The following is a 27,383-nucleotide window of genomic DNA, read 5'->3' as shown; positions in this document are numbered from 1 at the left end:
TTTAACCCCCCTGGCGGTATAAAAAATTCCGCCAGGAGGGAGCGCAGCAGTTTTTTTTTATTTTTTTTTTCTTATATCATGTAGCGAGCCCAGGGCTTGCTACATGATAGCCGCTGCTCAGCGGCATTCCCCCGCCCGATTCGATTGCCTTCGGCGATCTCCGATCAGGAAATCCCGTTCAAAGAACGGGATTTCCTGGAGGGCTTCCCCCGTCGCCATGATGGCGGGATGACGTCACCGACGTCGGGACGTCATTGGGAGTCCCGAACCACCCCTCAGCGCTGCCTGGCACTGATTGGCCAGGCAGCGCACGGGGTCTAGGGGGGACGTGCGCGGCGCGACGGATACCGGCGATCGAGCGCGGCGGATACCGGCGATCGAGCGCAGGGCGGCGGCGGCAAAGTGCTAGCTGCATCCAGCAAAAAAAAAAAAAAAAATTAAACAAATCGGCCCAGCAGGGCCGGAGAAAACCTCCTGCGCGGCTTACCCCGAACTACGTTCGAGGTTACCGCCAAGGAGGTTAAACAAGGTGCTACTGCTCAGAGGGGAGCGCAGACCTGGACTTCAAGAGAGTACTGGGCAACGAGGAAGGTCTGGAGGAGGACATGGGAAAACTCTGCAGGATCCATAGACTTCCCTCTTTATAGGTAAGTATCTGTGCTTTAGGTCACAATCCCATCAATGCGGCAAAGATGGAGGCCCGAGCATTTGCAGCAATATCTACAATATGAATAAAAGTTAGTACAAAGGATTTGTTCCCCCATTAAAGGATACCACAACCGAAGGGTTGTGGTAAAAATGACTGCAGCATGAATAGCATGTGACGCTCGGTGTAATGGAGCGCACACGCAGCACAGAGGGGTCAGCGTGCTTCTGAGTCTCGCACTGTGCGCCGGCCAGAAGTGAAGGGGGAAGGACATACTGCGGACACAGGGCGCAGTATGTCCGGGGCAAAGTTCAGTAAAGTCGCCGCACACCGGCATGTATAGAGTGAGAACGGCGGCAGATGGAGGGGGGCAGGAGGATGAGCAGGTATATGCTGATTACTACCTACACAGTGCTGCAATCATTTTTACCACAACCCTTCGGCTGTGGTATCCTTTATCAATGCTCGCCAAGTTTTGCAAATCAGGCCCACAGTGACTGAACAAAAAATAAATAAATAAAAATCCATCCAATGAGAAGTGGCAGTGGGCAAAAAGCAGTGCACCATACTTACCAAGCGATCCCTCACCAGGCGTCATGGTCAAGCTGTCGAAGGCCACCACTGCGCTGGGACTGGTCACCACAGGCTCTTCTTTCTTCATCCAGACCTGGGCAAATGATAGGTGGTGAGTTCAGAAAGCAGTTAATGTCCATGCTAAAGCCTGGTACACACACATGCAATTTTGGGAGCTAGTCTACTTTAGGGGACCCACCGCAAATCCCCATAGACAATTTCAGCTGGGCTGCAAAACGGAACAAATGTCTTCCGTTTGCTTGTTTAAACCTCCACAAGCCTTATATCCTCTGGTAGCTAAGCATGTCCTCTAACGAATTTTGCGGGTTTCGGTCAAAAAAAAAGTTGTAACTGACTGTACAGGAGCCGCTGAACGGCCGCAATTTCGGGTCCGTCAGCCATCTTGGTTCTGCTCTGCAGGTCGTTTCTTCCTCCTCATTGGAGGGATTGTTCGGTGGGAGCGTGCCAGCTTCTGTCAGCAGCTAACAAACCCTCCAATGAGGAGGAAGAAAGGACCTGCACAGCAGAACGAAGATGGCCGACGGAACCGAGATTAAGGCCGTTCGGCGGCTCCTACACAGCCCGTTTCAACTTTTTTTGACCGAAAACCTCACAATTCGTTAGAGGATATGCTTACCTATCCATGGGTATAAGGCTTGTGGGGGTTTAAACAAGGTGAAAGCGGACATTTGTTCCGTTTCTGCGGCCCAGCTGAAAGTGTCTATGGGGATTTGCGGTGGGTCCCCTAATGTAGACTAGCTCCCAATTTTGATTGGCCAATTTTACTACTTCCATCTGGTATAAGAGCTTACCTGCACAATCTGTTCATACACAGTGTTCTCCCCAGGCCTAATTAGGTGGGCGGGCCGCCCGAGTGTTTTAAATCCCCGCCCGGCTGCCAAAAGTCAGGCAGGACTTTTTTTCAATACAATCCGGCGCCGTAAGAGGGCTGCGTGACACACAGGCACTCTGGCCCTTCTATCCCCTTTCCTTCCCACAGCACTATCTCCTTTTCACGGGATGGAGGCGGGGGGGGGGGGGGGCTTACTGGACATCCAGGGCGCACTGTGTATCTGTGCTGCAGGAGCCGGCTACGGGACGGCTACCCACATAGACTTGAAGTTGGCTGCAGTACCGGATCAGCTGAGCCCTGGGATGGCTACTGGCACATGGAGGGACCAGAAGACAGCCCCTGGCAGCACCTCAGCATCAAGGACAGCAAGGGAAGCCGACCACCAGCTGCACCGGGCTCCCAGCTTCAAGCACGAGACGTCAGAACACCGCTCATTGCAACCATGCAGTCGCACCACTTGGCTGCCAGGACGCAAGCTGGGGAAGTCAGAGGCTCGCTTGGGAAACAACACTGAGCCTCAGCAGCTGAGTGGCCGCCACACACGTGGTTGCGACCGCGGGCCCAGGAACCTCACTGCCTCACTCTGGCCACCCACGTGCCCGGCCCTCCGCATCAGAAATCCATTGCTACTGTTTCCAGGTATGCAAGACCCCACCTGACGCCATTCCGCGTGTGAAAGTGGGAACGGACCGTACCATTAGCACCGGCTTCCCCTGTCTACTGCGTAGAAGAATCCTCTGGCTAGTAATAAGGTGCAGTTATTAGGAATATCTAGAATAATTGATTGTGCTGACAACTGGGATCAGAGGCGCGCCGGGGCCCAGGGGGAGCATGTCTGTGCCCTTTGCTTCAGCCAGACCCAGGGGGAAGGGAGAGGTCAACCAGCAAACCATCCAAAAGGTTTAATCATCCTATTCTAAGGGGGAGGGGACACCTGCAGCCTCTCATCTTACAGCCCCCGTGTATCATCATGCAACCCCCATGTGTCACGGTCACCATGCAGTCCCTCATCATACAGCCCCCCAGTGTCAACATCATCCATGTGTCACCGACTCACCATGCAACCCCTTATCATGCAGCCTCCATGTGTCATCGTGCAACCCCCATGTCACACCATGCAGCCCCCATGTGTCATCATGCAGCTGTCGCTGTGCAGACCCTCCTGTGTCGCTGTGCAGACCCTCCTGTGTCATCATGCATGACAAATCATGTGCATGATGGATGGGGCATATATGAGAGCATGCTGCATCATTAGGTTAATATCTGTCCATATGTAGCAGGACGTATATCTGTCATCAGGTGTATATTTATATCAGTATATACATCCACATCCCATATATAAATGTATAATATATAATGTACTGGCACACCTATCCATTGCTGGGCACTGAGCTCTGCACAGGTGCCATGGCTGAAGCTAGGCCCTTCACTGTTGAATTTTCTGGGGCCCTTCCGGCCCCTTGGCTGCTGGGCCCTGCTCCACCTGCATCTCACACTAGCACCCTGGTCCTACTTACTATGATGTCGAACAGCTGCAAGCCAGCCAAACTGACCACAACCACAATCCCATGGGGTCAAACTCTCACTTTTGCTGTCTTTCACCTTCTCTCTCTTCTTGCTCTCCCTTTCCTCTACTCTTGCTCTGCTCTTTCCTCTCTTCTCTAAAAGTACCCCAATTTACTACACTGCTCTGTGCTCAGTACTGTTCCCCAGTATACTACACTGCTCTGTGCTCAGTACTGTTCCCCAGTATACTACACTGCTCTGTGCTCAGTAATGTGCCCCAGTATATTACAATGCACTATATATTGACCTTAGGGCCCTTTTCCACTAGCTGCGATCTGCTTCAGAAAGCGTATCGCAGCAGTTTTGCAGATCACAATGAGCACCATGATAACATGTTAATCGCCGTGCTCCTTTCCCACTAGCATTCGTCGTTTTTTTATGAATCGCAATTGGTGGGCGATCGTGCTCCGTTCCCGGCAGCTATATGTTGCAATCGCGGGTAGTGGAAATTGTAGGTTTCGCGATTGCATTTCCTAGTGTAAAAGGGACCTTACTTCCCCACTCGGCTACTTTGTCATGCCACCCGGCTGAAAAGAATTTCTGGGGAGAACACTGCATACAATCCACAATCTGTTGACCTTCCTACTACATGGAGGTAGTAAAATTGGACAGTGATCTGCCAATCAAAATAGCATGTGTGTATGCACCCTAAGTTGCAGTGGATGAGGTGGGGGCTGCAGAAGCTATGTGCCGACTCAGACTGCTGGTGTGTCGGTATGCCCTAGATAGTTGGCTTCTCCTAAATGTCATAACATAACCATATTGTGTCACAGTGAGTAAAACAACTGGTGCGCTCAACCACCTTACAGTTGCCATGTGCCTCGATCGATCCAGCAGCTCCCAGGATCATCAATGGAATCAAAAGCAAAGGATCGGCACTGTTGTCCTGTTCTTTTGATAACATATTGTGACATCACGCTTGCTCCATGTTACTCCTGCACATTCGCAAAAGAACTTTCAGTCTCTGAAATGTCCCTGAAATCAGCTGATAATCGGCTATGAGCATTTGCCCTACATTTTGTGCTGCCCTGCCTGGAAACCACACCTTAAAGAGACTCCGTAACAAAAATTGCATCCTGTTTTTTATCATCCTACAAGTTCCAAAAGCTATTCTAATGTGTTCTGCCTTACTGCAGCACTTTCTGCTATCACAGTCTCTGTAATAAATCAATGTATCTTTCCCCTGTCAGACTTGTCGGCCTGTGTCTGGAAGGCTGCCAAGTTCTTCAGTGTTGTGGTTCTGCTATGAACTCCCCCTTCCAGGCCCCTCTGTGCACACTGCCTGTGTATTATTTAGATTAGAGCAGCTTCTCTCTTATCTTTTACAAGCTGGATAAATCGTCCTCTGAGCTGGCTGGGCTTTCACATACTGAGGAAATTCAGACAAGGGCAAAGCTGTTTGCAGGAAGAAAAGAGCAGCCTGAAACTTCAGTGCATGAGAGATGCAGGGGGAAAGAAACACACAAATGATCTCTTGAGATTCAAAAGGAAGGGTGTATACAGCCTGCTTGTGTATGGATGTATTTTCTATGTGTGGACATACTGTACATCAACCTACTTCCTGTTTTGGTGGCCATTTTGTTTGTTTATAAACATACTTTTTAAAACTGTTTTTAACCACTTTTAACCACTTTGTCCTCCTTGACGTATAAAAACGTCGAGGACAGGCGCGCTCCCGCGGCTGATCGCGCGCGTGCACGCGCACTCCCGGCCGCGGAGTCGGTAGCCACGGAATCAATGTATCGGACTATGGAGCCCGATCATTGATTCCTCTCCCCCGCTGAAAAAGCGACAGCTTCTCTCGGAAGCTTCGCTCTTTCTGAAGCGGTGTCCCTCTAAGCGTACATTGTACGCTTAGAGTGACGTCATGTAAAAAAAAAATCGAGATTGTCATCTTGTGGCCAAAAAGTAAAACTACAAGTAAATGCCCAAAAACATTACAATACACCAATATTTCCCCAAATAAAACACTTTTATATCCCACCCTCCCAAAAATGCCCACATAAAATGTTTAATAAAAAAAAACCAAAAAAAACATTACTATAAAAAAAAAAAAAAAAACACAAATATTTACCTAAGGGTCTAAACTTTTTAAATATCTATGTAAAGATGAAATATTTCTCTCTATTTTTTTTTTTATAAGCTTGTAAATAGTGATGTATGCAAAACGTAAAAAATGCTCTTTTAATTTCCAAATAAAATATTGTCGCGATACATTGTGATAGGGACATAATTTAAATGGTGAAATAACCGTGACAAATGGGCAACAACAATACGTGGGTTTTAATTATGGAGGCATGTATTATTTTAAAACTATAATGGCCGAAAACTGACAAATAATGAATTTTTTCATTTTTTTTCTTATTCTTCCTGTTAAAATGCATTTACAGTTAAGTGGCTCTTAGCAAAATGTACCCCCCAAAGAAAGCCTAATTGGTGGCGGAAAAAACAAGATATAGATCAGTTCATTGTGATAAGTAGTGATAAAGTTATAGGCTTATGAATGGCAGGTGAACATTGCTCGGATGCATAAGCTGAAAACGACTGAGATGTTAAGTGGTTAATGCGGCAGGGAGTGGCGAAATTGTGACAGAGGGTAATAGGAGATGTCCCCTAACGCACTGGTATGTTTACTTTTGTGCGATTTTAACAATACAGATTCTCTTTAAGCTGTCTAAAGGTCTGCACCATTCTCTGTACGGATTGCAGAATTCTGCAGACGGACTGCTCCTTTCTGCGTACGCGCTGCCCATTCTCTGTACGGACTGCACCTTTACTTCAGTGCCACAGCAAGCAATAGACCACTGTGTATGGAGAATGCTGCACTCCAAACAAGGAATGGTACAGTCCTTTATGCAGCTTCTAATGTGGCTTGCTGGCAGTGCAGCGCAAAATTACAAGGCAAATGCGCATGTCTCCAAAACCAGCTGATAATCAGCTGTTTCAGACACTGCAAGTTCTATTGCATATGACTAACATGTTGCTAGCGTGATGACGCAATACACTTACAATCTTCTAGGACATACCAAGGAGGTGAGCTGAAGGGCAAAGGGCTTGAACATTGGGGCCAGTGTGCAGACACAGGGACATACATACAGCACCAGCAGCATTGAAGAGGGCAGCAGCAGTGACATACTGAGGGGCAGACCAGTGTTACAATGCCTAGCTTTAGGTAACAAGATGATGGCTGCAGCAGCTTTGCTCGAATTATAATCATGCTGCCAGAAAGAAGGCAGTAATGCCTAGAGATGGGGATGGAGCCTCCTACTAGGCAACAATAGGGAGGGGAGAAGCAGTCACATTCTAAGGGGCAGGCCAGAGGAGTACATTTTAAATCAGCGCCGGTAGACTTGGGCGCAGGATATAGCGGTATATGGCTGATCCTGCTTCTGCACAAGTTTTTAATTTCTATTCCCCCTCCAGGCCGCAATGGATAGTGGGGGAATGAAATAATTCGGCTTCCAGCCATTGCTGGAGGACAAATTATTGTATTTTTTAAGCAACCCCGGCTCCGTCTTCTGACGGAGCCGACGTTACTCACTGAGCGCTGCAATAGGAGTGATTCCTATTGTAGTCTATGGAGGCGCCGGCTGCGCCCAAATCTAGCAGCGCTAAAAAGCACTGCTCCGAGGCCAGAGTACTCTAAACAGTTGGGCCCTGTGTACATCACATTAAAGTAGAGGGAGGGGCAAAGTAACTAAAAGGTGGCCACTAACATTCTAAATTCTAGTGAAAAATCGTTCAAGCGATCAATAAATTCTAATTGGAAAAAAAATTGTTCACTACACCATCAACAGACCAATCTTTGCTTCCTATCACAACCAACAAGAAAAGCCAAATTTTGATTTGACAAACATCCAATCGGACAACTGATTTTTTTTTTTATTATATTTGTTTGTAATCGAATGTGCCTATCAACAGATTATTTACAACCAATCCGATCAGAACGTCTGAGCGCTCAAACAATTTTTCCACTACAAATTGGTTAGTGGCCTCCTTAGGGTGCATACACACATCCAAAATTGATTTGCCAATCACAAGCCACTTTTACTGCCTCCATGTAACATGAGGGCCAACAGACTTTGAATGCTAAACACAGATTATGCAAGTAAGCTCAGAGTCACATACCACATGGCAGTGGTAAAATTGGAGTGTGGGTAGGCATGTGCACGCCTGAATACATAACTGCATGATGCACCTGCAGCAGTATATACAGCACGGCGCACTCCCTCATCTTTCCCTGTTGCACATAATGCCTCCCCTCCATCCACTAGCATGGCACAGCAATAGCAGATGGAGCAGTGGTCACGTGTCACTGCAGGTGCCATCCTCAGCGGTACACGTGAGGCCCACCTGCGTCACAGTAACAGCTATGACGTCATCCTGGCACGCGACCGACCTCCTCGCAGACAGAGCAGCAGCAACAGCGGAGACAGACGTGCAACCCTCTCTCCGTATCCCCGACAGCTAGGAGCTCTCAGTCAGGCCCGACATACACCGGCTCCAGGAACAAGCAGCCATAGAGACCGGCTGTCCTGATAGTAGAGACGGCTACATCCCGGAGCTCCCCCTAGCGGCCGCTCGTAGAAATGACACTGTGAAGGTAAAATAGATGCCATAGAATTAGATTTCTGAGAGCAGAAATCAGTTTCTGGCGGTTTGACGCTCATCCTGGGCTGATATTACTTAAAAAAAAAACGGATGTAAATTCCTTGTGGTAGCAATAATACGTGATCAGTCATTTCCAGGGCCAGACTTTGTCCTGAGCAGCCAGACATTGGCCAAAATGTTCCTCTGCTGCCGCTGCAAAGCCCCGCCTCCAAATCGAAAAGCATTCCTGCCCCCCATTTGGTCGCGATAAGCCCCGTCCCCGTCCGTTTTAAGCTCCGCCTTCACAGCCTTTTGCATATGTGCAGTAAGCTGCGAACCTGGCGAAGTGAGTTAAAGGGCAACTGAAGCAAGAGAGATATGGAGGCTGCCATATTTATGATCCTCTAATACTTTCAGCCGTAGCCCCTGAACAAGCATGCCGCAGATCAGGTGTTTGTGACATTATTGTCACATCTGACAGATTAGCTCCATGCTTGTTTCTGGTGCTATTTAGACACTACAGCATCCTAATACAGCAGCAGGGCTGCCAAGCAACTGGTATGATTTAAAAGGAAATAAATATGGCAGCCTCCATTTACCTCTTGCTTTAGTTGCCCTTTAACTCAAATGAAGGAGAAAAAAAAAAGAAGAAGAAGGCTTTTCAGTAACCTGGGACTTTTACCAACTCACTGCAGTCACCTGTGCCTTTGACATCCTAAAACGATACTCCCGCCCCCCCAGCGGCTAAGTTTCATTGCCGAGCCACTGCGCCTGCATGGCCCTAGACACGCATTCTCGCTCACGTCACCAACCCCGATTTCTCTTATTGCGCATGCGCAGGACAGCGATGTGAGCGAGAGCGCAGATGAGCAGGCAGGGCCACGCAGGTGCAATAGCTTGGCGACTGGCCAGTCACCGAAAACGAAACTTAGCTGCTGCAGGGGATTGGAGCATTGCTCCAGCATGTTGAGGGCACACGGCCACTGCGGGATGCTGGTAAAAGCCCCAGGTAAATAAAACTATTTTGAGATAAGGTTCCCTTCAAAGCGGAACTGAAAGCTGAAAAAAAAAAGTTTCACTTTAAAAGCTTGGGCGCTTTTGGGATTTTTTAAGCGCGCTTTTGGGATTTTTTTAAGCGCCAACAATTTTCAAAATCGCCCTAAAAGCTTTTGTGCAATTATTCACTATGAGAGTGTTCACATATGAGCGGTTTGATTCCAATCCGCTCACCAAAGCGATGCCTGTACCATTTTTAGGGCGATTTGCCTCAATGGAAGGTATAGGGAAATTGCAAAGCGCTTGAAAATACGCTTTGTATAGTGATTTCCCGAGCGCTTTTAAGAATAAATACATTGGGCTCTATTCTCAAAGGCTTCCCGCATGCGGTAAAGTACATGCGGGAAGTTTGCGACCAAAACACAGTCAAGTTGACATTCTCAAAATGTTCCGCATGTTTTTTCCGCATGCAGAAAAAGTGCGGTAAAAGTGCGGGATTCATGCGGAAAATTTTCCGCAAAAGTCGGTATTTTCCGCAATAAAAAATCAATTCTCAAAAATGTTCATGCGCATCATTTCGTCGTTATTTACCGATTTTTTTATCACCTACAAATAGTAGGTGATATATTCCGCATCCCATTGACTTTAATGAAGTGTGGAGGCTAAGGGCTGTGCTTGGTGGACTTTAATTATTTTTTTTAAAAAACTTTTTCATGCGACCTTTTTACCGCATGATTCCCGCATGAATAATGGCTGTTTCCGCCTCTCTTTTTTCCCGCATGCGGAAAACATGCGGAAAATATTAGTGAATGTGGAAAAAATGCGGAGTTTACCGCTGGCGGGAATATAGCGGTAAAATTTTGCGGAAAATTTGGCTCTTTGTGAATAGAGCCCATTGTAATTATTATTTTACGGATCAAAGAGTTCATTTCCTGACTTGAGTCAGAAAGTGAAAATACAAATCGCTCTGCAAAAGCGCTAAGAAAAGCACTGTAAAAAAAAATAAAAAAAACGAACGCGCAGGTAAGAGTTAAAATCTAAATCACTCACAAGATCGCAAAACACTGGCAACAGCATTCTGCATGTGCAATACTTCGTTTTTCATATTTTACATGTGCAGAGCGCTCTCGTCCATGGGAGCACGATTAGGAGGCCTGCAGACCAGGGCAGTGCATTAGAACGAAAGGAGGGTGCTGCGGGGGACCAGAGCATCGGTCTGTCCCCTGCAGGAAACTGGTACAAGCCCCAGGTAACTTAAAGGGATACTGTAGGGGGGGTCAGGGGAAAATGAGTTGAACTTACCCGGGGCTTCTAATGGTCCCCCGCAGACATCCTGTGTTGGCGCAGCCACTCACAGATGCTCCGGCCCCGCCTCCGGTTCACTTCTGGAATTTCAGACTTTAAAGTCTGAAAACCACTGCGCGTGCGTTGCCGTGTCCTCGATCCCGCTGATGGCACCAGGAGTGTACTGCGCAGGCCCAGTATGGTCTGTGCCTGCACCGTGTGCTCCTGGTGACATCAGGGGAAGCGAGGACACGGCAACGCAGGCGCAGTGGTTTTCAGACTTTAAAGTCAGAAATTCCAGAAGTGAACTGAAGGCGGGCCCGGAGCATCGGCGAGTGGCTGTGCGAGCACAGGATGTCTGCGGGGGACCGTTAGAAGCCCCGGGTAAGTTCTGCTTATTTTCCCCCGACCCCCCCTACAGTATCCCTTTAAAGAACACCTGTAGTGAGAAGTAAGTGGATGCTGCCATATTTATTTCCTTTTGAACAATACACATTGCGTGGCAGTCCTGCTAGAGTACATTTGAAATCGGCGCCGGTAGACTTGGGCGCAGGATACAGCCGATATATGGCTGATCCTGCTTCTGCACAAGTCCGGGCCGTTTTAATTACTATTCCCCCTCCAGGCCGCCATGGATAGTGGGGGAATTAAATAAGTCGGCTTCCAGCGATTGCTGGAGGCCGAATTATTGTGTTTTTTACGCAACCTCGGCTCCGTCTTCTGACGGAGCCGACGTTACTCACTAAGCACTGCAATAGGAATGATTCCTATTGTAGTCTATGGAGGCGCCGGCTGCGCCCAAATCTAGCAGCACTGAAGAGCACTGCTCCGGTCCTGCTAAACTATATGGCTGCAGTAGTGTCTGAATCTGCATCAGAAACAAGCATGCAGCTAATCTTGTCAGATCTGACAATAATGGCAGAAACACCTGATCTACTGCATGCTTGTTCAGGGTCTATGGCTAAGCCTAAGTGAATTAGAGGCAGAGGATCAACAGGATAACCAGGCAACTGGCATTGCTTATAAGGAAATAAATATGGCAGCCTCCATATACCTCTAGAATTATGACCACAAATAGCACCACACCATTATATATCAGAAAATATCACAGTTTTATTGATACAATTTATACAGCGCTGTCAAACGTAAAAACAATTAAACCATGATCAATTGTTAACCTACTTCTTGATCTGTTTCAGATACATCCATGTGCATCTATTGTTTCAAGGGTTTGTTGGAATATTGTGTGATGGACGTTTTACAATGACTCTGGGAATTTCTTATTATGGACCATCATCATTCTTGCGTCGCTCTTTGGAGTTTTCATCGTTTTGATGATACGTGGTGTTTTTATACCACTAAGATTGATTGGATATTCAATTACTGCCTCAAAGAACTTTATATCAAAATATGGATGGTCTATGGTGTTGTTTATACACCCTTTGGAACTCTGGTTTGCCTGCTATTTCTATGCAATGCAATTTGTTTGCCGTTATAATTGTTGTGTATATATATATGTGTATTGTTATTGATTGTATATGCATGAAATTGTATTATCTATAATAAGGCTAATAAATATATAATTACACTATGGGGCTATAGAGGTATGGATGCTGAAGTTACTGCATATAGGAGCGGGAGTCTATTTATTTGTATCATATTTTTCTGCTGGCTTTGTTATATTCAATACCGGCATTGTATTCTTTTTGCTCCCTCTGATTCACCTTAACCCCCTTGCCGGTCCAATTCCCGCGGCAAGGGGGCAGCAGAGCACGTTTTAAAAAAAAAAATTTGAAATCATGTAGCGAGCCCAGGGCTCGTTACATGATAGCCGCTGAGCAGCGGAATCCCCCCACCCACTCCGATTGCCTCCGGCGATCAGAGTAAGCAGGAAATCCCATACAGAATGGCGCGGTAGCGGCAAATCGGCAGGTAGCGGCGGCGATCGCGTACCACACACAGCTAGCAAAGTGCTAGTTCCGTGTAGGGAAAAAAATTTAGAAAATCGGCCCAGTGAGGCCTGAGAAATCCTCCTAAGCAGGTTACCCCGAGCTGAGCTCGAACGACGGGTCCCGGAGGCCCGATTTGGCGTGCGGACGACTGAATGACGGGATGTTCAAACGACCCGTCGTTCGTAAAAATCTGCCGTCTGTATGGGCCTTTATACTTACGTCATATGCGCTCCAGCGTTATCCTACTCTCCTTCTTGTGATGTGTACTACTTGTCCCTCCGGACTGCCCATACACTTACATGTTGTGCGTTCCAGTGTGGACTGTTTGCTCCCTTCTGATGCCTCCTCTTCGCCGCATTGGCTGGCGTAATGGGGGCGGATCACGTGATGCACCTCTGGCGCTCACGTGACCGCACCTCTAGCGCTATATCTTCCCGGCATACATGCCGGTTTGACACAGGATCCCCCTCTCTTGAGAAAGCGGCGTGACTGCCACGATACCGGTAGAGAAGTCTGCCGGGGGCCTCCTCCATTCTTGAGACACCTCCATGGTCTTATCCTTCCTGGGTCATGTAAGCCTCGTTTTTCTGCACTCCATGCTGCCTATACGGTCCCAGCATCCTACCACTTAGCTTTTTCAGCATCATGGGTTATAATTACCACAGATTTTCATGTATGGTCTTGCACTATATGCACTTTTTTTCGCAGGTTGCACTTTCTATATATGGTTTATCCATAACCTCGTATAATGTTTTTGTATATGTGTTTGCACTTTATTATAATATGATCTCATGAACCCGGGTTCAATACCCGTGGCAGTTCTTACGTTGAACTACCCAGGTGATAGCATTATTGGTATGCCATCAGCTACTACATTATGTATTATATATTAACCATTGCAGTGTGGTGTCTCATGGGTTTTTAATTGTTTTTAAGTTTGATAGCTCTGTTTAAATTGTATCAATAAAACTGTGATATTTTGTGATATATAATGGTGTGGTGCTATTTGTGGTCATAATTCTAGTTGTACATTGTTCTCAGTGACTTAGCACACATTCATTTTCCCGGTGCTGCCAGAACTTTTGTTTGGTGGTTGAGCCTCCATATACCTCTCAACAGGCGTGGAGCTCACGAGTCCCTAAGGACTCTAACTTGTGATTTAAATGGGGCTTAATTGCCTTAGCTGTGCGGCTGGGAGAGAGGGGGTTAGTTACCCATAAGTCCGTCGGCTTTCCTGCGTTCCAAACGTCTTGCACGCGTCCTATTGGATGCGTTGCAAGACTCACTACTGCACATTTCCTCCTTCCGGTTTGAAGCCTAGAAACTTCCCTGACCCTTTCTCCCTATCTACCCCCAGAATCCTCATTAGCCTTACACTCTTCCCGTTCACACTGGGGATAGCAAAATGCTGGCTTTTTTGCGATTATCGTATATTTAATACCATACATTTTTGCAATTGTGATTCACATTTTAAAAACATTGCAATCATGATAGCTCTAAAATCGCAAAAAATGCTGCTTGTATCGCGTTTGCGTTTACCACAAATCTTCGGTAATTGCAACAGTGAGATCTCTACCATTCTATCATATAGTTTACATTACACTAGCGACTTAAAAAGCAGATTGGGCCCTTACAGGCTGTTAATAAGCACCTCTCTCTTCCCATCCATCCTCAGTAGCCTTACCCTTTTTTCTTCAGATCACACAGATCACATTGTAGGAATGTCATGTTTAGTCAATGACGGACAAAATCAACAGTGGGCCCCTGTGCAGAATGAATGTAGGGGCCCCATGTGAGTGGGCGTGGTCATAACAGATCATGGGTCAATTCAAATATTGTCAATAACATAAAAGTATGTGAACCTAAGTTACAATCTGTAAGCACTGTATTAATGTCGCACATATTTTCCACCTATTCATCATATCTTGTACTTCACTAGGCCACAAGCAATTATCACTGCTCCCCATGCAGAAGTGTCATAGATCAAAACTTGTAAAAATATAAATGGGCAAAAACCTTTTGTTGTTATTATTTAGCACTGTTATCTTCCACAGTCGTTTTACAGAATAGTCTAATGTCCTACCATATTATTATTATTATTATTATTATGTATTTAAATAGCACTGACATCTTCTGCAGCACATTACAGAGTGCATAGTCATGTCACTGACTGTCCTCAGAGGAGCTAACACTCTAACCACTACTATACTCAAGGTCTAATGTACTTCCATACTATAATTATGTATTTATATAGCACTGACATCTTCTGCAGCACATTACATAGTGTATAGTCATGTCACTGACTGTCCTCAGAGGAGCTCACATGCTAACCACTACCATTCTTATGGTCTAATGTCCTTCCATACTATAATTGTGTATTTATATAGCACTGACATCTTCAGCAGCACATCACAGAGCACATAGGCATGCCGTTCACTGTCCTCAGAGAAACTCACACAATCTGCCGACATACACAAACCTAGAGGATGATCTGGGCCTGACTGATGGAGCTAAATGGGCCCCACATGACATGGAGCCCCTGTGAGGATGCACAGACAGCACAGGCCTACGGCCGCCACTGGATGTAGTATTTTATATCTGTCATTGTATATGTATACATATAAGATGGATTGCCCATTTCTGTGTTGTCTCTCTTCTATTCTCTTTCAGATGGGGTTTAACAAGTAGTTTTCATGTTAAAGAAGAGTTGGACATGTGAACAGTTAAAACATTTATTTGTTCCTCCTCCTTTCAACTTTCTTCCAATCTTTGGGCTTGATTCACAAAAGGGTGCTAATTTAGTTAGCACGCCTAAAAGCCCCTTAGCACGCCTAACGCCCTTTAGCACGCAAAATGTTGCACTGGGTGCACTTAAAACGTCGCACCGGGTGCCCCCTAAACGTCGCGCCGTGCGCCGTTTCAGCCGCACCCGGTGCAACGTTTTGCGCACTACCGGCAGCGCTAAACTTTGCGTGCGATCAATAAAAGCTTTAGGCTGGTTTCACACCAGGACGTTGCGTTTTAGGGGACGTTATGGTCGCATAACGTGCCCCTAACGCAACGCCTGGTGCTCTATAATGTGGACGTCAGAGTGAGCCGCGTTGTGCAGCTCACTCTGGCGTCCGTGATGCCGTGATGCGCACTCTTGGACGCATGCAGCATCACGTGGTCCCGCCCGGCCAATCGCCGCACAGAGCGGCCGCTCCAGGAAGTAAACACTGCATGTCACTGAGTGCAGTGAATATTAATTAGCCATGTGCTTGGCCGCTCTCCGCTCCTCCCCAACATTACAGCGCATGTGCAAGCAGTCTAAGTACTGCATGCAGTACGTTCTGTTATGGCGCAGCGTTACTGAGTAACGCAACGTGGGCACTGGGAACAGCCCATTGATTTTTCATTGCTGTGCGGTGGGCTGCGTTACAGGCTGCTCTACCGGGCGCCTGTAACGTCCCACTGTGAAACCAGCCTTAGGCCTGCTAACTGCTTAGCACCCTAGTTAGCATGCCCAAAGCTTTAGACGTGCTAACTGAGTTAACACACTTTTTTGAATAGAGCCTTTTGTCTCCCATTCATTCTTTTTTCTAGTATGGTATATATGCTATATAAACCATTTTTATTTACAGATAACATTGTATGCATGCACTGTGTAATATTTTATAAGTGTCATTATATGTGTTTATACATGTAAGATGGATTGTTCTTTGCTATATTGTTTCTCTTCTGTTCTCTTAGGACTCATGGTAAAATCGCGATCGCAGAAAAATTGCATAATTTTGACTGCAAACACAATTTTACTAAGATTTTTCCTGCAATTTTAATGTAAGTCAATATGAAAGCTCTCAGAAAACTATGGAGGTGTAACGATCGGTGTAACACAGAGAGGGTCTGCTTACCGGTGATCTGCAGTATCACCGAGAATACAGATATATACCCGATTATTGATGATCTGCAGTATCACCGATAATCAGATATATCTCTAACCTCTGGACACCTGGGTAATAAGAGTGTTTGGTGTAACAGAAATACTTTGAGGACTGCACCTGAGGAGCAGGTGCACAGCAGTAAGGAGTACTGCACAGTAACACGTTCCTTACGTAAGCCTGAGACTCTCCCGAGGGAGGGGTCAGGCTAGGAGTAGGAAGGACAGAGTGTGAGTGACACCAAGGAAGGGTGTCACCCCCAGGTCTGTGAGCTATCTCTAGACTGGGGAGATAGCTCTCAAGGTCGGACAAGCCGGGTCGGTAACAGACAGACAGATCAGGGACAGAGACAGGAGACAGATGCGGAATCCTAAGACAAGCAGAGTTCGGCAACAGAGTATCAGATATAGCGAAGTACCTAATCAGAGATCAGAAGAGTAGTCAGGAAAGCAGAAGGTCATAACAAATAATCAACAATGCCTAGTCTTGGGTGTGAGCTCCTTGATCATCAACACCCTGGAACTGGTCTAGGTAATAACACAGATAAGATACAGTTTTCCCTAGACTGAGGTGTGAGGTCCTTGATCGTCAACACCCAGGAACTGGTCTAGATAATAACACAGATAATATCACAGATACTGACAAGGTCTGAGTGCTACCCCATAGTGATCGCAACGGCAGACAACCAGAGAATGACCAGCACCCAGTATATATAGCAAGGCGCTCTCCAGCGCCTCCCCTAAGTGCTGGACCAATGGGAAGTGGTACTGCCGTCAGCTGACCGGCTTGGTCAGCTGACTTCCTTCTGGCTGTCATATAAGTTCTGCCTCTCAGCGCGCGCGCGCGTCCTTCTGAACCTGTGTGGACTATCAGTCCCAGCCACACCAGACGTGTAATGTAAAGCACCCGCCACGCTGGACGCGGAAAGCGCCGCACCGCTATCAAGGCATGCGGCGGTTTCTCCGCGTTCGGCCATACTACTAGATGTAGGCCTATGCGTGCCAACCGCCGCGTTGGACGCGGAATCAGCCGCCTTGTTCTGAGTACACGCGGCGGCTTTTCCGCGTTTTCTCACAGGAGGCCAATAAGCGCTCAGAAAAGCGCTTATAGTGTGTCTGAGTACTTACAGATAGGACTCAACAAGTATTTTTCATGTTGAAGAAGAGTTAAAGGACCTACGAGGCAAAAAACTTAAAAAAGTTAAATACCTATTGCTATTTATCATCCTTAGGGGACAACATTCCACCCAACCCCCCCCGCCCCCCGTTTCATTCTGCCATGTCTTATGTGCAACTCCCAGTCTCCAGTGGGGGCCCGACATGCTCCCCCGGCTCGTCCTCAGCTTCCCCAATTAATATGGCTGCCTGGTCCTGCCGCACCTACGCTGTTCTCATAGCTGCAAGTGCGGCTGTGCAGCTCTGAGTCCTCCTTAAGTTCTGACCTCGTTTCCAGCAGCCTTGTGTACATAAAGCACGCAAGACCCCCGGGGATGAGGTCAGAGCTGGAGGAGGACTCAGAACTGCGCAGCCGCACTTGCGGCTATAAGAACAGCGCAGGCGCGGCAGGACCCTGCGGCCATATTATCTGGAGAAGCCGAGGACGGTCCGGGGGATCGGGTCGGGACCCCATGGGAGACTGGGAGTTACACATAAGACATGGCGGAATGAAATGGGGGGCGCAGGTGGCGTCCACTAAGGATGATAAATAGCAATAGGTATTTACCTTTTTTTTTTTACAGTTTTTCACCTCGTAAGCATCCTTTAAGCATGTGAGTTGTTAAAACATGTAATAGTTCCTTCTCCATTCAACTGTCTTGCACATTTTGTCTATCTTTTACTCTCTTTTCCAGTGTAATATATACACTGTATATGCAAATATGAACCATCTTTTTTTTTCACGGATAACATTGTACACATGCAATGTGTAATATTTATTATTATTATTTATATATATATTTTTATACTCTCTGTGGACTAATTTAAAAGGCAAGTGCTGTCTTAAAGTGTGCATTTGTTTCCTGTATTTGACATATTGTTTCTGTGGCAGCTGTGGGTGGTTTCCCCAGTTAGTGGGAGCACTGGGGTCCACCTGCACTTCCCTTTTGGTGTTACATGAGGAGTGGGGGTCCCGGCGCAGCAGCAGAGCCCGGGGCCCCTGCTATTCATGTGCCCCCTGCTGGTCACACAATCTATGATTGTGTGCGACCAAGGTCTCTCTCCAGTCTATGTTCAGCTCTTGCTGGATTTGGTACTGCAGATACAGGTGCACATATTTGCATCTTTTTAATGGCTGACCGGTTGCCTGTGGACCCATTTAAAAGGCAAGTGCTATCATGGACAGTGGATTTGTTTTCTATATTTGGCATATGTTTGTCTACATGTAAGAGGGATTATTCATCTCTGTGTTGTCTCTCTACTGTTTTCTTACAGATAGTGTTCAACAAGTATTTTTCTTGTAGAAGAGTTGGGCATGTGAATTGTTAAAGAGACTCCGTAACAAAAATTGCATCCTGTTTTTTATCATCCTACAAGTTCCAAAAGCTATTCTAATGTGTTCTGGCTTACTGCAGCACTTTCTAATATCACCATCTCTGTAATAAATCAACTTATCTCTCTCTTGTCAGACTTGTCAGCCTGCGTCTGGAAGGCTGCCAAGTTCTTCAGTGTTGTGGTTCTGTGATGCATCTCCCCCCTCCAGGCCCCTCTCTGCACACTGCCTGTGTATTATTTAGATTAGGGCAGCTTCTCTCTTCTCTCTTATCTTTTACAAGCTAGATAAAGCCTCCTCTGAGCTGGCTGGGCTTTCACATACTGAGGAATTACATACAGGCAGAGCTGTCTGCACTCTGCAGGAAGAAACAGCCTGACACTTCAGTGGAAGATAGCTGCAGGGGGAAAGAAACACACAAATGATCTCTTGAGATTCAAAAGGAAGGGTGTATACAGCCTGCTTGTGTATGAATGTATTTTCTATGTGTGGACATACTGTACATCAACCTACTTCCTGTTTTGGTGGCCATTTTGTTTGTTTATAAACAAACTTTTTAAAACTGTTTTTAACCACTTTTAATGCGGCGAGGAGCGGCGAAATTGTGTCAGAGGGTAATAGGAGATGTCCCCTAACGCACTGGTATGTTTACTTTTGTGCGATTTTAACAATACAGATTCTCTTTAAAAACATGTATTTGTTTCTTTTCCTTTAAACTTTCTCCCATTCTTTGTCCCTCATTCATTCCCTTTTCCAGTAGAATATGAACATGCAATATGAACCGTCTTTTATTCCAGGTGACATTGTAGAAATTTCTTGTGTAGTATTGTATATCTGTCATTGTATGTGATAATGCCTGTAAGTTGTTTTCTCTTTTTCTATGTAGTCTCTTTTCTGGGTCCATATGCAATTCACTTTTTTGCCGAAGTTTACTCCTAGGAGATAATTGTTTTATCTTCGATTTATAATAACTTTTAATCACTTTGCAATTAAAAAAAATACCAAAAAGTAGGTGAAATGGTACTATCAAAACTATTTTGCGTATTTGTTTGCTTTCTGGTGGTTTAAAAAAGCATTTTATCAACAAGTTTAAAAATATCACTTAGGACAGGGGTCGGCAACCCGCGGCTCCAGAGCCACATGCAGCTCTTTTTCACCTTTGCCGCGGCTACTAGGCCGCGGCTCCAGTAGTGTGTGTCAGTGGCTGCGGCGCGCGTGTGACGTGTGCTGCCGCTGGCCGGTGTAATGTCAGCTATTGCAGCCCCGCACGTTGTGCAGCCCCGCATGCGCAGTAGGAGCACAGGGCTTCGGGCGGCCATTTTCCCGTAGCCCTGCAGTGTAATGCAGGCAGGACGTGACGTCGGGAAGGAAGAGGATCGTGGGATTTGGTCGGGACCGGAGGTCGGGACAGGAGGAGATCGTGACAGGAGGTCTTCTGACTAGGTGAGTAAATGGGTTTTTCTTTTCATATCTGCTGAAGGATTGTGCATATTGGGGTCAGATCTGCTGAAGCATTGTGCATATTGGGGTCAGATCTGCTGAAGGATTGTGCATATTGGGATCATATCTGCTAACGATTCGTGCATATTGGGGTCATAGCTGCTAACAATTTGTGCATATTGGGGTCATATCTGCTAACGATTTGTGCATATTGGGGTCATATCTGCTAACAATTTGTGCATATTGGGGTCATATCTGCTAACTATTTGTGCATATTGGGGTCATATCTGCTAAAAATTTGTGCATATTAGGGTCATATCTGCTAAAGAATTGTGCATATTGGCTTCATATCTGCTAACGAATTGTGCATATTGGGTTCATATCTGCTAACAATTTGTGCATATTGGGGTCATATCTGCTAACAATTTGTGCATATTTGGGTCATATCTGCTAACAATTTGTGCATATTGGGGTCATATCTGCTAATGATTTGTGCATATTGGGGTCATATCTGCTAACGATTTGTACATATTGGGGTCATATCTGATCCTGTATATAGCATTAAGGTAAGAAACAATATATGCAGTGTTAGATTTGTTTTATAATGGTTTTGCGAAACCCAGTTTTTTTCTCTTTTCGGAAACGGGTCCAAGTGGCTCTTTCTGTCTTAAAGGTTGCAGACCCCATGACTTAGGAGAAAACTCAGGTGAAAATGTGATTTGCATATGGGCCCTGTTCTCTTACAGATGGGGCTGGAGAAGTATTTTTATGTTGAAGAAGAGAGGGGAATGGGATTTTTTATAACATGCAGTTGTTGCCTTTCTAAGTGAACCTTAGTAGGCCACTTGTTTCTGCACATCAATGGAATTTTCACACCTCTTCTGGCAGATTCTCAAGGCCAGCAGTTTGCTTTTGTCTACCCCCTACTGATAAACAACAACAATCGAGGAAGAGCTTAATTAACCCATTCCTTCCCAAAAAGAAATGTTAATATATAAGGCCAGCTTCTTACTGTCCCTCAGGCCATCAAGAGCTGCTTCTCACATTGGAAAAAAACAAGCTAATTTGCTGGAATCTCTAGGGATTTTAAATAAAACACACAGAGGTAAAAAAGATGGTCTGGCCCATAAAAAGTGCCACACTCAGACTCAGTCCACCTTCAGGGACCCAGGTCCATTCAAGGAAAAGAACTTTCCAGCGATCTCCAGTGATGTTTACTGGAAATCAGAGGCTGAAAGTAGCAGTGGTTGCCATGTCCCTAGTCAGAGATGCAGTAACACCCCGGCAGTGAACCCAGTCATCATTGCTAAGCCCCATTCAGTCACAGCATCGCTCTGCAATGCCTACTGTATAAACAATAAGACAGCCATTATTGCGGACCTTATTCAGACATGCGATTTTTCATGCATCACTGAAACTTGGATTGATGAAAATGCGGGCCACAAATTTGAAGTAACCATCCCATACAATTACTCAGTCCTAAGTAAGGGAAGACGAGACCACAGAGGAGGGGGTGTAGCAATTTGTGGCAAAACAACCCTGCAGCTCAGAGACCTGAATGTTGGCTCAACAAAGTCCTTTGAATCAGATCCGGCCTTGGGGGGGGGGGCAACTGGGGCAATCACCCCAGGCCCCACGCTTAAACAGGCCCCACGCCCCTTGACCGTCCCCAGCCACGTGCCCTTGCGGCCAGCTGGAGGAGAGCAGCGCTGAGAAGAGGGAGAGCTGTGAGCAGCGGTGGAGAAGGGGGGCCATCTCCCCTCCCTTCCCTCACCTTAGGGTTCTCCCCTTCGAACTAATGTGCGGGTCGCTGGCAGTGGGCAGAACTTACCTTCCGTCTCGCGCCAGCGCCGGTAGTTCTGGTTCCCCTGCTCTGGACTGGACCAGACCAAAGTAGCAGCAAATCCATCCTGCGCTGCTCACAGCTCTCACTCTTCTCTGCGCTGCTCCCCTCCTGCTGGGGGCACACCTGGCTACCTATTCTGGGACATATACCCCCCGACTACATATACTGGGCACATTTACCCCTACCTACATATACTGGGCACATATAACCCTGACTATATATACTGGGGACATATACCCCTGGCTACACATACTGGGCACATATACCCTGCCTACATATACTGGGACATATACTGGACACATATACACCTGCCTACATATACTGGACACATATACCCCTACCTACATATACTGGGCACATATACCCCTGCATACATATACTGGGCATATATACCCCTGGCTATTCCCCGGGGGTTCGATGAGTATTTTTCATGGAAAAGAAGAGTTGGGCATGGGATATGTTATTACATAACATGTATTTGTTCTGTCTTCTTGCAACTTTCTTACACTTTTAGTCTGTTTTTAATGCTCTTTTCCTGTATAATATGTATGAATATATAAACTAGTAGTAGTATTTTTTATCTGTTATTGTATATGTTAATGCATGTAAATTGGTTTCTCTTTTTTCGTGTTGTCTCTCTTCTGTTTTCTTACAGATGGTGGTCGACAATTATTAAAGAAGAGTTTTGCATGAGATTTGTTTTATAACATATATTAATTTTTCTCCTTGCAACTTTCTTACTCTTTTTGTCTGACTTTTTTTTTCTTTTCCAGTATAATATGTATGCATATATAAACAATCTTTTTTTACAGGTCACTTTGTGTGCATTTTATGTGTAGTATTTTATATCTGTTATTGTATGTGTTAATGCATGTAAGTTGGTATCTCTTTTTTTGTGTTGTCTTTCTTCTGTTTCTCCTACAAATTGTGGTCAACACGTGTTTTTCATGTTGAAGAAGAGTTTGGCATTGGGTTTGTTATAACATGTATTTGTTCTTTCTCCTTGCAACTTTCTTACTCTTTTTGCCTGACTTTTTTTTTCTCTTTTCCAGTATAATATGTATGCATGTATGAACAATCTTTTTTTACAGATCACTTTGTGTGCATTTTACGTGTAGTATTTTATATCTGTTATTGTATGTGTTCATGCATGTAAGTTGGTATTTTTTTTGTCTGTCTTCTGTTTTTTTACAGATGGAGTTTACAAGTATTTTTCATGTTGAGGAAGAATTTTGCATGTGAATTGTTATGGCAGTGACAGTTGGGCATATTTGTGTCTTCACATTCACTGTGCAGATTTTGCACACTGACTGTTAAAGAAAATAAATCTGGAGAGGAATAGGGTGGCTATTGGGGAGGAGGAGGCCACAGTACAGGGTGGGCCATATATATGGATACACGTTAATATGGCCATTTATATAGATACACCGATTTATGTAAATGGTAAAGTTAACAAACAACCACCGCTATTGGTCTGACACTAACCCACATTGGAAAGATCCCTCCAAGACTGTTGGAACAAAAAAATTGATGGTATGGTGTGGTTTATGGGGTGTATCCATAGATACAGTGTATCCATATAAATGGCCCAACCTGTAGTATCCTTTAGTTTTGCAATGTGTAATATTTTATTTCTTCCATTGTATGTGTAGTTGCATGTATGTTGTTTTCTCTTTTTCTGTATTGTCTGTCTTCTGTTTTTTTACAGATGGGGTTTACAAGTATTTTTCATGTTGAGGAAGACTTTTGCATGTGAATTGTTATGGCGGTGACAGTTGGGCATATTTGTGTCTTCACATTCACTGTGCAGATTTTGCACACTAACTGTTAAAGAAAATAAATCTGGAGAGGAATAGGGTGGCTATTGGGGAGGAGGAGGCCACAGTACAGGGTGGGCCATTTATATGGATACATGTTTATATGGCCATTTATATAGATACACCGTTTTATGTAAATGGTGAAGTTAACAAACAACCACCGCTATTGGTCTGTGTGGTGTATGGGGTGTCTCCATAGATACGCTGTATCCATATAAATGGCCCACCCTGTAGTATCCTTTAGTTTTGCAATGTGTAATATTTTATTTCTTCCATTGTATGTGTAGTTGCATGTATGTTGTTTTCTCTTTTTCTGTTTTGTCTCTCTTCTGTTTTCTTACAGATGGCGGCCGACAAGGATTTTTCATGTTGAAGAAGAGTTTGGCATCGGGTTTGTTATAACATGTATTTGTTCTTTCTCCTTGCAACTTTATTACTCTTTTTGTCTGACTTTTTTTTCTCTTTTCCAGTATAATATGTATGCATGTATGAACAATCTTTTTTTACAGATCACTTTGTGTGCATTTTACGTGTAGTATTTTATATCTGTTATTGTATGTGTGCATGCATGTAAGTTGGTATTTTTTTTGTCTGTCTTCTGTTTTTTTTACAGATGGGGTTTACAAGTATTTTTCATGTTGAGGAAGACTTTTGCATGTGAATTGTTATGGCGGTGACAGTTGGGCATATTTGTGTCTTCACATTCACTGTGCAGATTTTGCACACTAAATGTTAAAGAAAATAAATCTGGAGAGGAATAGGGTGGCTATTGGGGAGGAGGAGGCCACAGTACAGGGTGGGCCATTTCTATGGATACACGTTTATATGGCCCTTTATATAGAAACACTGTTTTATGTAAATGGTGAAGTTAACAAACAACCACCGCTATTGGTCTGTGTGGTTTATGGGGTGTATCCATAGATACGCTGTATCCATATAAATGGCCCACCCTGTAGTATCCTTTAGTTTTGCAATGTGTAATATTTTATTTCTTCCATTGTATGTGTAAATGCATGTACGTTGTTTTCTCTTTTTCTGTTTTGTCCCTCTTCTGTTTTCTTACAGATGGCGGCCGACAAGAATTTTTCATGTTGAAGAAGAGTTTGGCATCGGGTTTGTTATAACATGTATTTGTTCTTTGTCCTTGCAACTTTATTACTCTTTTTGTCTGACTTTTTTTTCTCTTTTCCAGTATAATATGTATGCATGTATGAACAATCTTTTTTTACAGATCACTTTGTGTGCATTATACGTGTAGTATTTTATATCTGTTATTGTATGTGTTCATGCATGTAAGTTGGTATTTTTTTTGTCTGTCTTCTGTTTTTTTACAGATGGGGTTTACAAGTATTTTTCATGTTGAAGAAGAATTTTGCATGTGAATTGTTATGGCGGTGACAGTTGGGCATATTTGTGTCTGCACATTCACTGTGCAGATTTTGCACACTAACTATTAAAGAAAATAAATCTGGAGAGGAATAGGGTGGCTATTGGGGAGGAGGAGGCCACAGTACAGGGTGGGCCATTTATATGGATACACTTTAATATGGCTATTTATATAGATACACCGTTTTATGTAAATGGTGAAGTTAACAAACAACCACCGCTATTGGTCTGACACTAACCCACATTGGAAAGATCCCTCCAAGACTGTTGGAACAAAAAAATTGATGGTATGGTGTGGTTTATGGGGTGTATCCATAGATACAGTGTATCCATATAAATGGACCAACCTGTAGTATCCTTTAGTTTTGCAATGTGTAATATTTTATTTCTTCCATTGTATGTGTAAATGCATGTACGTTGTTTTCTCTTTTTCTGTTTTGTCTCTCTTCTGTTTTCTTACAGATGGCGGTCAACAAGAATTTTTCATGTTGAAGAAGAGTTTGGCACCGGGTTTGTTATAAGATGTATTTGTTCTTTCCCCTTGCAACTTTATTACTCTTTTTGACTGACTTTTTTTTTCTATTTTCCAGTATAATATGTATGCATGTATGAACAACCTTTTTTTACAGATCACTTTGTGTGCATTTTACGTGTAATATTTGATATCTGTTATTGTATGTGTTAATGCATGTAAGTTGGTATTTTTTTGTCTGTCTTCTGTTATTTTACAGATGGGGTTCACAAGTATTTTTCATGTTGAAGAAGAATTTTGCATGTGAATTGTTATGGCGGTGACAGTTGGGCATATTTGTGTCTTCACATTCACTGTGCAGATTTTGAACACTAACCGGTAAAGAAAATAAATCTGGAGAGGAATAGGGTGGCTAATGGGGAGGAGGAGGCCACAGTACAGGGTGGGCCATTTATATGGATACACTCTAATATAGCCATTTATATAGATACACCGATTTATGTAAATGGTGACGTTAACAAACAACCACCGCTATTGGTCTGTGTGGTTTATGGGGTGTATCCATTGATACGCTGTATCCATATAAATGGCCCACCTTGTAGTATCCTTTAGTTTTGCAATGTGTAATATTTTATTTCTTCCATTGTATGTGTAAATGCATGTACGTTGTTTTCTCTTTTTCTGTTTTGTCTCTCTTCTGTTTTCTTACAGATGTCGGCCGACAAGAATTTTTCATGTTGAAGAAGAGTTTGGCATCGGGTTTGTTATAACATGTATTTGTTCTTTGTCCTTGCAACTTTATTACTCTTTTTGTCTGACTTTTTTTTCTCTTTTCCAGTATAATATGTATGCATGTATGAACAATCTTTTTTTACAGATCACTTTGTGTGCATTATACGTGTAGTATTTTATATCTGTTATTGTATGTGTTCATGCATGTAAGTTGGTATTTTTTTTGTCTGTCTTCTGTTTTTTTACAGATGGGGTTTACAAGTATTTTTCATGTTGAAGAAGAATTTTGCATGTGAATTGTTATGGCGGTGACAGTTGGGCATATTTGTGTCTTCACATTCACTGTGCAGATTTTTCACGCTAACTATTAAAGAAAATAAATCTGGAGAGGAATAGGGTGGCTATTGGGGAGGAGGAGGCCACAGTACAGGGTGGGCCATTTATATGGATACACTTTAATATGGCTATTTATATAGGTACACCGTTTTATGTAAATGGTGAAGTTAACAAACAACCACCGCTATTGGTCTGACACTAACCCACATTGGAAAGATCCCTCCAAGACTGTTGGAACAAAAAAACTGATGGTATGGTGTGGTTTATGGGGTGTATCCATAGATACCGTGTATCCATATAAATGGCCCAACCTGTAGTATCCTTTAGTTTTGCAATGTGTAATATTTTATTTCTTCCATTGTATGTGTAGTTGCATGTATGTTGTTTTCTCTTTTTCTGTTTTGTCTCTCTTCTGTTTTCTTACAGATGGCGGCCGACAAGGATTTTTCATGTTGAAGAAGAGTTTGGCATCGGGATTGTTATAACA

At 44.5% G+C, this 27,383-nt stretch overlaps 1 protein-coding gene across 13 annotated transcripts in view; it reads right to left on the bottom strand.

Moving 5' to 3' along the window:
• The window catches only part of LOC137521131 (leukocyte tyrosine kinase receptor-like), a 353,345-nt gene that overhangs the window by 95,735 nt on the left and 230,227 nt on the right, over positions 1-27,383 (bottom strand). For 10 of the 13 annotated variants that reach the window (XM_068239973.1, XM_068239976.1, XM_068239972.1 and 7 more), the window contains exon 3: positions 1,235-1,313. In XM_068239973.1, coding sequence (XP_068096074.1) covers positions 1,235-1,313 — 79 coding nt within the window. Of the gene's footprint in view, positions 1-1,219; positions 1,314-7,991; positions 8,191-27,383 lie in introns of those variants that run through there. The other 3 variants (XR_011022052.1, XR_011022054.1, XR_011022053.1) reach the window with 2 other exon arrangements.

Source organism: Hyperolius riggenbachi, chromosome 6, assembly GCF_040937935.1.
Source record: "Hyperolius riggenbachi isolate aHypRig1 chromosome 6, aHypRig1.pri, whole genome shotgun sequence".
Taxonomy (NCBI): Eukaryota; Metazoa; Chordata; class Amphibia; order Anura; family Hyperoliidae; genus Hyperolius; species Hyperolius riggenbachi.
This window is presented reverse-complemented; position numbering and strand designations above follow the sequence as displayed.